Source organism: Sceloporus occidentalis, unplaced genomic scaffold (assembly GCF_023333645.1).
Source record: "Sceloporus occidentalis isolate IW3139 unplaced genomic scaffold, rSceOcc1.0.p SCAF_81, whole genome shotgun sequence".
NCBI classification, from domain to species: domain Eukaryota; kingdom Metazoa; phylum Chordata; class Lepidosauria; order Squamata; family Phrynosomatidae; genus Sceloporus; species Sceloporus occidentalis.
Genome location: NW_028317061.1, coordinates 4,190,882 through 4,206,925, shown reverse-complemented (window position 1 = coordinate 4,206,925; position 16,044 = coordinate 4,190,882). Strand labels below are relative to the sequence as shown.

General features: G+C 37.1%; 1 protein-coding gene across 1 annotated transcript in view; it reads left to right on the top strand.

The window, feature by feature from the left end:
• The first annotated feature begins 462 nt into the window (after positions 1 to 462).
• Positions 463 to 16,044, top strand: part of LOC149285316 (roundabout homolog 2-like) — a 440,725-nt gene continuing 425,143 nt past the window's right edge. The window contains exon 1 of the mRNA XM_089495533.1: positions 463 to 586. Within this exon, the coding sequence (XP_089351659.1) occupies positions 463 to 586 (124 nt within the window). The remainder of the gene's footprint in view (positions 587 to 16,044) is intronic.

The following is a 16,044-nucleotide window of genomic DNA, read 5'->3' as shown; positions in this document are numbered from 1 at the left end:
GGCTTATAGCTGTCAGTACAACTGCCTTCTTTGCTTCTTCTTTTTTTTTTCTTTCTAGCAGCCTGGCATATTTCTAGTTTCTTCTTCTTTTCATTATAGCTGGACACAATCATTACTGCTTTTATATCTGTCCATCATCTAGAACTGAAAACAAAGGGATATATCTTGAATCAAGCCAAAGTGAAGAGGAGAGAGGATGATCTTCTATTTTTTACAGTCATAACAGTAGCAAGCAGTGCTGGATCTGCCTGCTCTGTGCTGATGATGGAGATGGAGAAGAGAGAGATGTGCTTTTCCTGAGGGCTACATATTTTTTTTTTGGAGATCATACTTCAACACCCTAGGATGGCAAAGCAAATGTGTGCTCTGATTTTTCAGTGATTAATGACTGCTTTCTAAGCAATCAAAGAGGATATGGAGTGAGAGAAGATGCTGGGGATGGTGTAAAAGGAGCTGCTAGAAATGTTACCTTTGCTGAAACAGAGGAGAATGCTTATTCCTGAACTTGCAGTCATCCTCATGGTGTTCTTGAATGGTGTGAGTCTTAGCAAGATTAACAGGACAAAAGGAAAGCACTGGAAAGGGGGTAAGGAAAGAAACTTTTTCTGTAACCAGTACCAAGTAACTGTTACAGCTATGTCATTACATGCAACAGTGATGTTAAACTTTGTCTCAATCTAAAATTGCTTAGGTGTAGAAAGAAGGTTGACATTCTTATTTGCAGTTTTAATTTTGCTCTAGAAATATTGTGGATGTGTTCTAAGTTTATATATATATATATATATATATATATATATATATATATATGCACCTGTCTGTGGGTATGGGTTACCAGCAAACTAGTATACGTTGTATAGGTGTGTGTGTGTGTGTGTGTGTGTATGTATATATATGCACATATATATATATGTATATATATATATATATAATTATATGTGTAAATGTGTTCTGCCAACCACTCTGTAGGGCAGAAGGTAATATTACTCACATAATTATATTGCCTATTATATACAAGAGAACACAGGTTGGTAAGGATACCTAAACATAAAGAAAATGTGATGCTCTTATAGTTGATAAACCACCTCCTCACTCTGGTAAGTCCCAATAACAAATCATAGATATCCTTTAGAGGCTGAGTGTGATGTGAGTTGTGGGTGGTGATCAGCAGGAGTACCAATCATTTTCTATGTTACAGTAAAATTAGAGATATACAGTGTTATTTAAAAAAAACCCAATGAATTGGGAATTTATATTGTCAAATCTAAGTTTAATATCTAGTCACATGTAATTATAAAGGTAAATTAAATTGACCTCATAATTGCATTGTTTTTATAGGAATGAAGAAAGGTTTGAGATTATTAGAGCAGCTTAATTGATGTGAGAAATTATTACTAATGGTTTTGCTTTCTCATGGTAAAGTTTAGCATCTCCCATGAATGATACCAGGTATTATAATCTTTCCTTGTAATTCATCTACAATCCTGCCTACATTACTTTGGATTTTCTAAGCAGGTGCTTTTTCATCACAGTTGTTATGGATGTTCTATTTTCTTCCCTATCATCTGTTTTGTGATCTAAGGTTAAAGAGAATCATCAACATTAAAAAAGGTTTAAATAATTTATATCAACATCCCAGCAGCAGTTATCCAACCCCTCCTTTCTATATTTCCTTTGTTACATTAGGGCACTGCAAATCTTCTATCTCCATCTCTGGATAACTTCCAAAAGCCACTTAGCTTGCACTGCCAGGGTAAAGGTGTTATAGGTGCAATAAAACATGAGACCTGCAAATTGGTTGTTAGGTTTGAAAGTTATTACTTTTACACCTCTGCATGCAAATGAGTCTACATAATGTGTTAAACTGTATTAAAATTCCCAGAGGGGTGGACAATCTGTTAGTTGTCATACTTAAGTCCCAATGAACCAGTTTATTATTAATAAAGCAACATAAGTCAATGTTACAAAGTTTTTCCCAGATGTACCAGAATGTGGTCCTGTTAATAGAAACTATAATATATTATTTTTATGGTGAGTAGTGATTGTGATGAATTTATTTTGTTTTTTAATGGTTCAAAAATACGGATAGTCATAAACAGTGGTTTTTGAGTGTCTTGGAACAATGTTAAAACCAAACGGGCTGGAAAAATGAAGCTATAAGAGCAAATTTAGAAGTCAACTTAAGGAATTTAGAAGCCATAAATGGGTGCATTCATAGAGTTGTGGCCAGAAATTGGGGCACACTAGTAACATTTATTTGATAAATGTTTTCTAGGAGTTTTCTATTTTCACACATTGCATTAGTAAAAGTGCATGACATCACCGTCATGGTGCCACACACTCACCCATAAATGTGCCACATTGTTTACATTATGCCATCACACTTGCGACAGTATGCACTCCAGTGTTAAAGAGGTTAAATTCATAGAAGTTTTGCACCCCAGCAGTGAAGAGGTGAAGTATGCATTGTATTTTAACCCAACACTGAAGAGATAAACCTTCCACATGTATGAAACTTGCACACACACGTAGAAGTTTGCACTTTTGCAATAGAGGTTAGCTACACACAAAAACAGACTGGCAGGCAGAGTTTGGTGCTTAGCTGTACTGCAATCATTGCTTATGGTGCTCATTTACTGGGGGTCTGTGGTGGGCAAGTTAATGATGTTCTATGGACCTTCACAAACCTTGCCACAGACACTGGTGTCCTTGTACGGATACTGACTGCAACTGTTACAGTTGTGCTACATTACACCTAGTGTGCCTACAGCACTGTTACGTTGGGTGCAACAGTGCCTATGACGGCTTCTATTATCAGACAGTAGACCACAGTTTTTAGAATACAGACTTTTCTTTGCAAAAACCTGCTCTCTGTAGAAGCGATCAAGGTATCTGACTGACAACCTTCCTAACCTTTTAAGAAATGCTGAAGTCACTCAAATACCGGCAACCCTACTTAGAGATCATTTACAATTATGATACAGTTGCAAGGTTACATTTGCAATTATAAAAAGGAATCAAGTAAAACTGTGCATTACAGATTATTGTAGAGCCATTTAGATGTTTAGTAGACATTTTCAGGGAAAAGACAGGAATAAATGTGTTTTGTAGAAAATTGTTCAATATCGAGCTCTGTACGAGGAGGTGGTGCTACCCGCTTCCTTATTGTAATGTGGAACCATGAGTAAGTTATTGGAAGTGAACAATAGGCTATAGAAGGTGTGGAGAACTTGGCTGAGCATGCCACGTGAGGAGGCAGGATGTAGCTTTCCACAACTGGTTGTGTTCTAGGCAAGGAAGGTGCTGGATATACCTGGTCAAGTGTGTCTGGAATTACATGTCAGCCAGTTTAGACCCTTTACCATAACATATAGTGATGGCTAGGAGCCACAGTTGTCCAGCATAAGTCTCAACATTACTGCATTCTGAGTTTTTATAACTAAACAAAAAAATAATAGGATTAATAGAAAAATAACAAAAGTAGGTTTAATTTGTTTATGTGTGTTTAGCTGGTAAGACGTTATTTTTGGTCTGTTACATTTGGGGGATTGTTTTTGTAATATTGAAGAAGAGAGTGACATTTCCATGTGGTTCCATAGGCAACAAGGTCAGGAAGAAGCTGGCATTTTTAAGAATGGAAATTTTACAGTTTAAGCTCATGTTGTCTACGTAAGCGAAAGTCTTGGTTGTTGTCTCTCAAACACGTATTTAGTCTGTTGCGTGAATCAAAGGTTACAAGTGTTATTAAGGAGTCAATTAATGGGTTAGGGATCACAGATGGTCTATTGCTTTTCTGTGTAGAACAAACAACATTCCAATTGTTTTGCTTTTTTTCTTTTCAGACTAAAAATCAGAACAGAAAATGCTAAGTATAAATATATTGGACCCAATGAGGGAGCATACTATATTTTCAGACAACAGGCAATGCAACAAAAACAAAGGGGAACAAACGCTTAATGCATACATTTTAGAATTCATTCTTTACTCATGGGAATGATTCAATAAACAGTGGGTTGCAGTGGGATTAAAACATTATTTTGTGGGTAGATTTAGGGCACTTTCTCTCCATAAAGGCAAGTAATATCTTCCATAAAATATAGTATACTTTTTTTTACCCCAGGTGAAGCTGTTATGGTTTAAAGTAATGGTCTGTGGTTTTTTTTATAATTGCTGTATAAAGCAAAGTGTCTTTACAAGTCAATTAGTGTCTGCAGAAAGACTATTAGAAGTCATTGGTGTAGAAAATGTCAACATGAAATGAACACAGAACTTTTTATGTGCCCCCTATTCTCAGGAACAAGGTATGATAATAACATATGGCTGATAATAGTGTATTGTATGGCTTTAAATTGCCATGTTTTATATGTGAAGCAGATTGAGACATGGGGTATAAACTGCTCTGATGCATTTTGTGCAGTGAAAATGTAATTTCATGTTGGGGGGCTCAATGGGTGTAGCTTCAGCAGGCACTTTTTTCATAGTACATGACTGTATAGTGCTACTTTAGGTAAAGATAAGCCTGCAACTGAGGTCAGGGTTGGTGTAAGAGCATTGAAGCAGAGGATGATATCTCATACCAGGCAAGGTAAGAACAAGGGTGCAAAGAACGGGTTGAGTAAAAGGCATAGTCAGCTATAGTAAGAATGGTCAAGGCAAGTGGCAAGCAATCAAATGTGAGTATTCCAAGCAGAGGTCAAGGGTAGAGACAAACAGGGTGAACAAAGAGGTCAAATAGATGGGTAATCCAAAGAAGACACTCTAGCACAGCAAGGAGGGTAGATCTGGAAACTGGAATCGAAGGATACACATGAACCAAAGCTCTAGAACACTGGAGCACTGTGGAATAAGACTGTGGGGATTTTATAGTGCTGCAGATCTTCACTCATCCCCTCTACTGGACAAACCGCTCATCAGATTGGATGGCCGAGCGTTTTTTTCTTAACTCATACCTCTCTGCTTCTTTGAGAAAAAGGGCATTGGGGCAGACTCTCCTCCCCCTCCATAGGTGGAAATGGTGCAACTTTAGTCCACAGCTTCGGCCTACCCTGCGATCTTGTGATACAAGCTACTGCTTTAGACCACGGCTGAAGCCTACACATAGATCTTGGTTGCACCCTACTCTGATCTTGGTCAGAAGAAGAGGACCCCCTAGCATTAGAGGTAAGGTCCAAAGGGGCCTGACAAGACCTCTGAAAAGAAATTCTTCTGATGGCCCTCAGAGAAATCAGATTTGATGGTCACACAAGAAGCATTAGGGCCATCATGAAACATTTTGGGATTTCTGTCAGCAATATATTTCTCTGAATCTTAATGTAATGCCTATTTTAACATAATACAACTTGTATAGCATTTTGAAATATATATATAACAAATAAAATATCTTCTATTTGGCTGTAGAAAACAACTAAATGGTAAATGCATGAAATCTATTATCTGGACCTTTTGTTAATTTCAGATTTTCAGGGTGTCTATGAATGACCGTAGACAGCTTCATCGTTATTACACATATATTTAACACAATGATAAGTTCAATCTTTAAGCAACCAATCAACTTGCTTTCTTCAACCATGGAGAAGAAAAATACTTAGATGTCATTAGTGTTTTCATATATAAAATTGTAATACCGGTATATGTTGCCTGCATTGCCTTATTTGCACATTATGTTACGTGTGATATCAAGGACATGGGGTGTTTTCTGTGTGTAATACCCTCACCGTCAGGATTAAAAAGGACTCTTACTAATTAAGGTGAACATGTGGCATGAATCATATAAGCAGGATACAATGACCTCATAATCGCAAGTGTCACCTTTTTGCAATGAAATCATCAAACCGTCAAGGTGGACATCAAGAAATACAAGCAATGAATATTTAGTTTAGGAATACAGTATCTGCTCCCAAAGCATTCTTATTGCATTTTTCCCATTGTGTCTCCTGAAAATACTTTTAAACCTATAGTGTAGTATACAGTAATATTATCTATTTAAAAACCTAATACTTTAGAACGCCTGTCAGACATGGATATAGTTCTGCAATATTCTCTATGTCCATTTTGATTATTTATCAACGTAAGAATCAGGTGTAGATGATACTGTGTTCTCATCCGTGCCAATTTTGTTCTTTCCTTGTTTCATATAAATCTGTTAAACAATAATTTTTGAACAATGTTAATAAGGAATTGACAGTTGCTATACAATTTCTCATTAAAATGTGACTTATTACAACTAAATTGATATTGTGCATGTCAAGCACATGATTATCCCTTCTGTATGTTGCTTAATGTATGGAAATAGCATCTTTTATCCAAATAAATCATGTTGTTTTGTATGCAACTATTAATGACCTTTTACAGTGTTGACAATTTGTATGATATGGAATGCTGTTTATTTGGAACATTTTGGGTCTTACATTGTTTAATGTAATTGGTAATCATTTCTCTACATCATTATAGTCTTCCCACCAGGGCCGGCCCGACAATGGAGCCGAGTGGGGCAACCGCTCCAGGCGGCACTTTTGAAGGGGCGGCACTTTTGAAGGGGCGGCACTTTAGCCCCAAGCCCTTTTTTTTTTTTTTTTTTAAAGCGAAAGAGAGAGAAAGGGGTGCCGAGTAGTTTTCGCTTACCAGCTTGGTAAGTACCCGCTTGGCGCCCCTCTCCTCTGCGGCGAGTCTCCCTGTTCGGTCTCGGTTTGTAATGCTGAGTGCCGAACAGGGAGACTCGCCGCAGGACTGCTGAAAGCAAGGTAAGTACAAAAGGTGGGGGGTATGGATAATGGGGGGCAGGGACGGAGGGAGAGGAAGGGTAGATAAGGGGGGGCGGCAAAGGTGTTTGTGACTTAAAAAAGTCCCTGATATAAAATGTGATGATTCCTACTTCCACTGAAGAAAAACTGCCTACAGCAAGTATACTGTGAGGCTGTAACCCCTTCATAATCAGCAGCGGATAGTGGTGCAGGATTTGTATGATTACATGCAGTGGGTAAGTTGCCTGGTATTACAGGGAGGTTGAGGCATTGGGAACATCAACCTGATGCAGACATCAGAGCAAGTAGTAATTCAGATCAAGGTCTGAAAGCAGGTAGTATGTGCTCACTTATATGCCTGTTTCGTGAGAAAGCTGCCAAGGGTCAAAAGGGACATTTGTAGCCCTGAGCTGCTCTCGTTCGAGGATTTGGGGCTGCTATCACAATTTTTCATGTATGTGCAGCTTGCAATTCTATATGAAGCCAGTAACAAGGACCTCTTCATGGTCCTTACTTTTAATGGGTTTCCAATAGACTCAATTTTGGCCGGGCAGGATAGATAGCATGAATCGTGAAGTTTGCCGAATGTGTTTTGCTGCATTTTTGGGTGTTTTGGTGTAGTTTTAAGTTGGGGCCCCTGCTGACAGCTCTTTTCTGTAACGGAGCATAGTGGAAAAGTGACAGCATTGCAACCATAACGGTTGATGGCGCATTCTGTCAGTAGATGGGAATCCCAGAGTTGATGAAATTCTTTCAACATGGTTTGCTGTCCCTTTAAATAGGAATATTCCTTTTAATAGGCTATAATACATACATTATATTCATAACACATAAAAGATGACAGACTACAAGGCTATTTATATAACTTGTTTAATATTTATGGACCATGCACAGCTTCTATTGTGAGCATATCCTTCTCTAATCTTCTATAATGTTATTACAATACTCATAAGGAAGATATAGGGTGATGTTTCAATATGTCACGCCAGTCTATAGTTAGACCAGTTCCTTCAACTATTGGTCACCTTTCAAAACGGATCAGAAGCCTTCACTCAAGCCGTGAATTCTGACAGCTGCTAACACTAAGGTTATTTCTTATGTGACTCGCCTGAAAATAGATAGCTTTCCTACGATAAGAGCAGCATTGACATGTCACACGCTGAGAGAACAGGGAGAGGAAATATTTTTTTCAAAAGAAGACAGTAATGTAGATGGGTATCAAAGTTCAAGAAATGAAATACAGACTAAACTGGTTTTCTTTCTTCAGCGCATATACACAGAATAAATATTTCATCTGGGTCAGAATTGGCAGGGGTGCCGCATAAGCATGTGAATCTGAAGGGAAAACTCAATACTTCACAATAAATAATGTGGTTCAGTTACTGAATGATTCATTCATGTGTCTACTCACCAAGTGCTTTGACATACATGCACATTTTCATTACACTTTACTACAAGAAAATCAGTGCATGCGCTACTACTGTGGCAAAAATGGATCCACTGTAAGTTTTTTTTTATAGGGCATCAGGTGTGATGAGAGATCAGAGATGTTCCTTGTAACTAGCCCAGTCAGGACAGTGTGCAGACAGCATGAGAAAAACAGGCTGGGCTGGTTAAGACACATATGACCACTACGTTTACACGTCTGATACACGGGTGCAAGAAGTTCAGCGCACGTGGAATGACTGGCACATGAGGCCTGGCTACGGCTGCGTCTCAGTATTGTTTTTCAATTAGCAAATACATACAGTACCTATTTCTCCTGTGGACCCAAGGTTTACATGTCTTTCTTGGCAGGACACCAAAGTAGGATCCAATGCTTTAAAATGAGGCCCAGAGGGTCAACTAAACTAAAGGGCCTTGACAGGGGGGCAGAGCAGGACTAGGCTGGAGGGTCAGGTAGTTCAAGGGGGGGGTAGGAAGGGTACATAAATTTAAGAAGGTAGGGTTTTGTTATCTGTTTATGCCAACGTATCGCATGTGTTTGTCCCACCTTCCCTCCCTATATATATATATATATATATATATATATACATATAGCTATATGTACGGGTCAGGTTTTATATTGTCACACTCTAACACCACTCTAACACCACAGTCTAACAAACCCTCTCAGATCACCACACCTCTCGCACCCTTCCTTTCCTTGCACAGAATCTAACTCCACAGCAGTCGTATACCCCACTGAGCTCAATTCAGACTGGCCATGTTTAAAGAACCTGGACTGGCCTACACAAACTGTAAACCCCACCCCCATAAAATGAAATTTAAAAAATGAAAAACATAAAAAAACACTTTTATATTGAATGTGTTTTTTTTTTATTTTTTTAAATGAGAGGATTTTATTTTTTGTAGGCTTCAATTTCATACCACAATAATGATGAGGGTAGTGGTAGTTGAAGCAGTCAAAAGCAGGCGAACCAAAGAATACCATAGATTAAGAAATGTATATTTTCTGCTTATATTTGCAATTATTATTGAATTTAACCCTTCTTATGTGTGGTTACACTGCATTATATAATGTTACATAGAAACATAGAAAGTGACGGCATATAAGAACCAGTAGGCCCATCCAGTCTGCCCAACCTCCGAGTACTTTCCTTTAGTACTTGCCCTTATCCTATATCTAGCTTGGCCTTATGCCTATCCCACGCTTGGTTAAATGACCTTACTGTATTAACATCTACCACTTCTGCTGGAAGGCTATTCCATGCGTCCACTACCCTTTTCCATAAAAAGTAATATTTTCTGATGTTACCATTAAACCTTTGCCCCTCTAGTTTATGGTTGTGTCCTCTTGTTGTGGTAGTATTTCTCCTTTTAAAAAAACTCTCTTCCTTTACCTTGTTGATTCCCTTTAAGTATTTAAATGTTTCTATCATATCCCCCCTGTCACATCTTTCTTCCAGGCTATATAGGTTAAGATCCTTTAACCTGTCCTGGTAAGGTTTATCCTGTAATCCATAAACCATTTTAGTAGCCCTTCTATGCTCTCCAACATTTCTATATCCTTCTGGAGATACGGTCTCCAGTACTGTACACAATACTCCAAGTGAGGTCTCAGCGGTGCTCTGTACAACGGCATGAGCTCTTCTCTCTCTACTGCTAATACCTCTCGCTATACAACCAAGCATTCTGCTAGCATTACCTGCTGCTCTACTGCATTGTCTGCCTACCTTTAAATCCTCAGAAATAATTACCCCTAAATCCCTTTCCTCACACGTTGAGGTTAGGACAGTATCAAATATTCTATACTCTGCCCTTGGGTTTTTATGCCCCAGGTGCATTACTTTGCATTTATCTACATTAAATGCCAATTGCCACAGCTCTGACCATTTTTCCAGTTTACCTAGATCGTTTGCCATTTGGCTTCTTCCTCCAGGAACATCAACCCTGTTGCAAATTTTTTTATCGTCAGCAAATAAACATACCTTTCCATTAGACTTGTGCATTCGTCTTCGGGCGAACATGAAAACAAACACGAAGAGTGCGTTTTCGTGTTCGTTCCGAAGACACGCCAAAGAGAAGACAGCGGCGGTAAAACGTAGGCGAAGACGAAGACACACACCACGAAGATCTTCGTGATCGTCTTCGTCTACCATTCTCCCCCCCCCTTCTAACTTACCTTGTCTTCGTGGCATCGCGGCAGTTCCCGGAAGTGGAAATCCGCAGGTTCGCACGGGTTATAGGGCAGTGCGAATGAGCCTATTGGTCGCCTACAAGGACCCTGCAGGTGACCAATAGGCTCATCCCACTGGTCTCCCTCCCTGTTCAATTAGTTAAATGTTAAACTTTATTGGTCGCTCGTACGGACATTTAACTAATTGAACAGGGAGGGAGACCAGTGGGATGTGCCGGGTAAGTTGCAGCATTGAGGTTTTAAAACCCCAATGCTGCAACTTACCCTGCATAACCCTATCTGCACCTCCCTAGAACAAGAGGTCCTTTTTTTTTTTTTTTTTTTTTTTTTTTTTTTACTATTTCAGCTGTTTGGAGGGACAGAATAGCATATAATACATCTAGTGTGGTCCATTATCCAAGTGACACAATTACAGAGTATGGTACTCTTTAACTGCCTATGTGATGTGCTAGCACTTAAAATCAGTAGTTTCATAATGGTTATTTTAATATTGTGGTATTTTATGGTACCAGTAACACTTTGGGATAAGTATTTTATGCTATCCTATATAGCACAAAATTATCTTGATAATGTTGCTTATTGCAAAACACTATCATTTTCTATAAATCTGTAAAATTAAGTGCAACAAAGCAGAGACTTGAGGCAATTAAAATTTAAAGAAAAGAAATATCCATCTTCACCTTGTATATTTAAATATGTGAGAAATTAATACAACGTAATAATTTGTAATATCATTATAAACTCTACTTAGTTTAGGCTACCCACAGATTAATACTTGCTTACATCCTGCAGAATACTCACTGTATTGCTTTAGATTTATTTTAATTTGCTTCCATGCTGGTAATAGTCATATAAGTACTGGGTGTTCATAAAAGTGAATAGAGCTTCCACCATTAAGTTTGAACTATTAAAGTGTATTGAGTACAATGTAAGCGCTGTGAGGATTTTTTTAATTTGATAAGAGCTGTAAGTTTTCATGTGTCTAAGAATAAGAAAGTTGTTGCTGAACTCTGGTCTAGATTAATTGATCCCTCCGTTGTTCCAATGCTAGCAGATACAATGGCAGGAAAAAGTAAGTGAACCCTTTGCAATAACCTGGTTTTCTGCAGTAATTGTCCAGCAGTGGACAGGCAGAACCTCTTAGGCGGTCACATTTTAACATGTGGGCCAGGTGTTATAACCATACCTGGGAACTACACAGGGTAGGCTACCCAAAGCTCTCTTTCTATGGGAAATGGCTTTGTGGCGGGGTAGGTGCATGTAGGGGCAGGTCTAGCGCTAGGCAGCGTTAATTGGATGGAAACTGGATGGAGAGCCGGGTAAAGTGGGAGGAGAAAGAGGAAACTGACCCAGAGACGCAGGGAAGCATGGTTTCATCTGGGGACTCTGGTTTAAACTTGGACCAGCACAGGGGCAAACGGCTGTTTAATTTATTTCAAATGACATTAATAAATCCCTATATGTTTTAAAGGGTGTAGTTATAGATGTAGCTAGGAGGCACAGCTTTATTAGAATTTGAATGCAAATTTATGTCCTATTGATGCAGGGTTCTACAATGCTAAAAAGAGAATAGTTGCCTTTTTATTGTGACTTGTTACATTGACACCTTTTTTCTTGGTGCCCATGATCCTAATGAATCCAGTATAATGAACCCAGGGTAATGATATGGTATATTCTTATATTCTAGAACATCCATGAAGGGCACGGTAGTAAGGAGTAGCAGATCCATGCCTTAAAAAGGCAGCTTTTCAGAAAATGTGATACTTTCTCTTTAAGAAAACTAGAGGAAGAACTAAAGGTAAATCTCTAGAGCAACCACATACACAAGTAAAAAAATCTTGAGTGCTTAATAACTCATTCACTGCATTTGTAGATGGGCCTTTTAAGCATGTTCTTTGTTTTATTCTCTACGTTCACTATAATATTATTCCTTTTAAGTAGTACTAGTAACTTATTCATTGCTTTGAATTTCTAAATTTAGAAGTGCAGAGATAAAAGTCTTCCGCGTCCTAAGAGATTTTCAAATTTAAGCAATCAATATGTGCCCTACTTTTCAGGGGATAAATAGCAGTATTCTTTTTAAACACATCTTGACACATTTCTTAATCCTGAAGGCTGACACCTTACTTTCTAAGGACATATTTTCCTTTAAAAACAAGTCATGGAGAGAAAAAATAATGTGCATCAAATATTTTGGACTTGGTTTCCAAATGATTTTGGTTTTGGGTTCTTTATGACTGACTACAGAAAAACTCACCTGAGGGCTGAAAGTGATTAGGTAATCACTTTCATCCATTACACACATGAATTGCTGCAAGAACGCCTTTTCTGGAACACTGTCAAGTTCTTAATCTTTCTATGTGCATAGAGAAATTTGCCCAAAATGACTGAGTTTAGTTATCAAAATAAATGCCTAACATTAAAGTGCAATACTAACACATTAAGAGGATTATTGCAGTACTAGTCTCAGAAAAAAAACTAATGTCTCTATTAAGGGTGAGACCATTTTGAGGACACACATGACTACAAGACCACTTATTATTTAACAAGACATTCATTTTTACTTTCACACACTAGTATTTTGCTTCACTTTGAACCAGAGTTTTTGTTTTTAGTATCCTGAAGTCCTCTGCTTCTTCTCATCCAACTCTTACAAAGGTTGTCTGCAGCCGTCAACACCAATCAGCAAATTAACTGTAGAGGAGAGATGAGTTGATAGAATAAATACAAACTTGCAATTTTATTTTTTGTTTACTCATGTAGATAATCCATGCTTGCTTTGCAGAATTATGTGATTATTTAATTTTGATTTACGGGTAGAGAGAAGAGATATCCAATAAAAAAATTCAATAGGAAAAATGTTTCTTACTAAAAGGTAATTACAGTAATGCTTGGCTTTTGGCTTTTACATATAATATATATATAATTTGTGTGTGTGTATCACTCTTTGTCTGTAGCATCCCTCTATATACAGCCTTGAAGATAAATAAAACATCAATATGTACTAAAGAGTGTAATCTCATTACCATTACTTAAGGTAATTATTGAACACATTATCGCACGTTCTTTTGAGCCAAGGGTCCAATTCTATTTGCTCATTGCCTGCACACTGTCATTGATCTGAATAATGGAAAGCAATTTCACACACCCGTTGTCATTAGGCATTGAAACACTTACTGCATTGCTGGGGTACAGTATCTATCACAATCATATGGTTGCGCTGAGCTCAGCACTGGCTACTAGTTAGATTGGAAATACTCTATCAATGATGGAAAAGGACCCTGCTCGTTGTGTATATGCATGTGAAAAAAGCAATAAATCACTAGAAAACCAGATTATTTTCATACAGTGTGGGTCCTACCTATAGAGGAGAAGAACGTTTTAGTTCATAGAAGAACCACCAAAAGTAGGACAACAAGAGGGTTTTCATAGGTTGGTTTTTGATATCCTTAAGGCTTCTAGTGCCTTTTCCTGTCTTCCTGTTCTCTGAAACATATTTTTCCCGATATCCCCTATTTTTCTCACACTTTGCAACCCATTTTGTTTTATTGTGACGACTGTCTATGTGAACCTTCAAAGGCAAAAGACCTACAGTACATTTTTATCAGTTATAGTGAGCAGAATTCCAAAGTTGTTTTTTTTCCATCCTTTAGTTATTTTTTTCATGGAAAAATACAGCAAATTATACAATTATCTATTGAAAGGACAAAATAAATTAGCCTTCTATTACCTCTGTTAATTTCCACTAAAATTTCTTTTTACTTTTTATGTTCATGTTTTTACTGTCTTGTTTCATTTTAAATGTTCATAATTCTGCATTGCTGCATGCCAACGGTAAGGAGAGGATTCCTTTCACTCTTAGTGTACTCTAATACAATAAGTTGCTCACCTCTTTTGGGCACAAAGTGTTTACACCAAATTTTTTTTTTTTTTAAAACATTATAACAAAAAAAAGGCACAACTTTATAATATATTGTTTTTTGGCTCGGGGATGTGGGTGTTACACAGGTGCAAATAGCAGCCATCCTGGCAAGTGGGTCATTCGGCGAGAAGACTTATAGTTGGGAATACCCAGAAAGCTTTGATTTGGTCCTAGAATATTTTGACACCATAATCCTTATGGGTACTCCTATAATTAGGAAAACACAGGAATTCACTAGTTTCATGCAAGTTATAACAGACCCAACAGTGAGATTTTAGAACATTTTTCATCATTATGATATAGTGCTTACAAAGACAGCTTGTAAATATATATATATATATATATATATATATATATATATATATATATATATATATACATATTGAGATATATATTGGAGCAAGTCTACAGAAGACTTCAATAGTTGAATGTATTCCAGGCATCACTTACACAACACAAATGTATTATTTAGTATTTATATGTACCCTTAGTTCAACCCTAACATAGATACATGAAAATACTTTAAATTTGTATCTCACAAGGTTGGTAAACAGGTTTAAAAGAAAATAAAAAAAGACTGTCCTTACAGTATACTTTTCACATCAGCACCGTTTTATATGTGTAAAGGGCAGATAGGACAAAAATGGATAAACAGCAAAGGAACTTGGGTAAACGAAAAAAAATCTTGCACTTATTGTAACAATGGTTATTATGACATTTAAAATCTTGTATTTTAAATCTTTCTCTTTTAGTGGATATGTACAAATACACTGTTTTAGAACACATTGATGTGATTTTAAGTGTTATATATTCAGTGTGATTGAAAAAAAGAGTATTTCCAAAGACGGGAATCAGAAGAGTCTTGGAAAGCTGTCATAGTTTGTAGTCAATAAAAAGCAGACTGGTCTGAACAAGCCATGTGTTGGTATAGAAATCAAGACAATGAAACTGCAAAACCTCTAGCAAAACCAACTAACTAGACAATAATCTAAACAGCCTAGAAACAGATTTTCTCATGCATATAAAAATTCACTCTTCCAAGCAGCAAGTATGAAAGGCTCAATATTTTTGCTTGTGGGTTTGTGATTTCCACTAAAGTTCAAAAGAAAGACCCTAAAATATGGTCAGGTGTCACAGCTGGACATCCCTGTATCTTAAATTACAGAAAAAATATTTGTATAGTAAATAAGCACGATTATTTATGGTGACTCTGCAAATTTTATTTTATTTAATGTTCCAAGGGTAAAGTATCTTTTGAGAACACCCATGTATCTTTTCACAAGTTTGCCTTTTCCTTACATTTTCTAGAAATGTAAAACTGTGGAATTAGCAGTATTTCTGTTGTATCAGCTACATTAGGGAATCAGCAGGAAGAAACAAACTCACATAATTAGATACACTAATAGGACAAATATGTTGGAATTGTTTGTTAAATGTTGCAAGCAATTTCATTAAAATTCTAATTTATAAAAACCATTCACCTATGATAAACACTAAGATTAGAGAACAGCTGGTTTGCTTTTCCTCTCTCGTAATCTTCAAAGAAAATTATATTGCGTGCCAAACACTATTGATTTAAGGCTTTTTAAACTTGGAAGCACTGTGTTGCATTTGGCTGGCATTACATGATCTGTAGAACATTAGTTGGTTTAAGCACATTTTATGTGTTGGGCAATAAGGTACTATCTTCCATTTTGTTGTACATAATAATAATAATTTTGTTGTTACATAATATGTTGCATTTG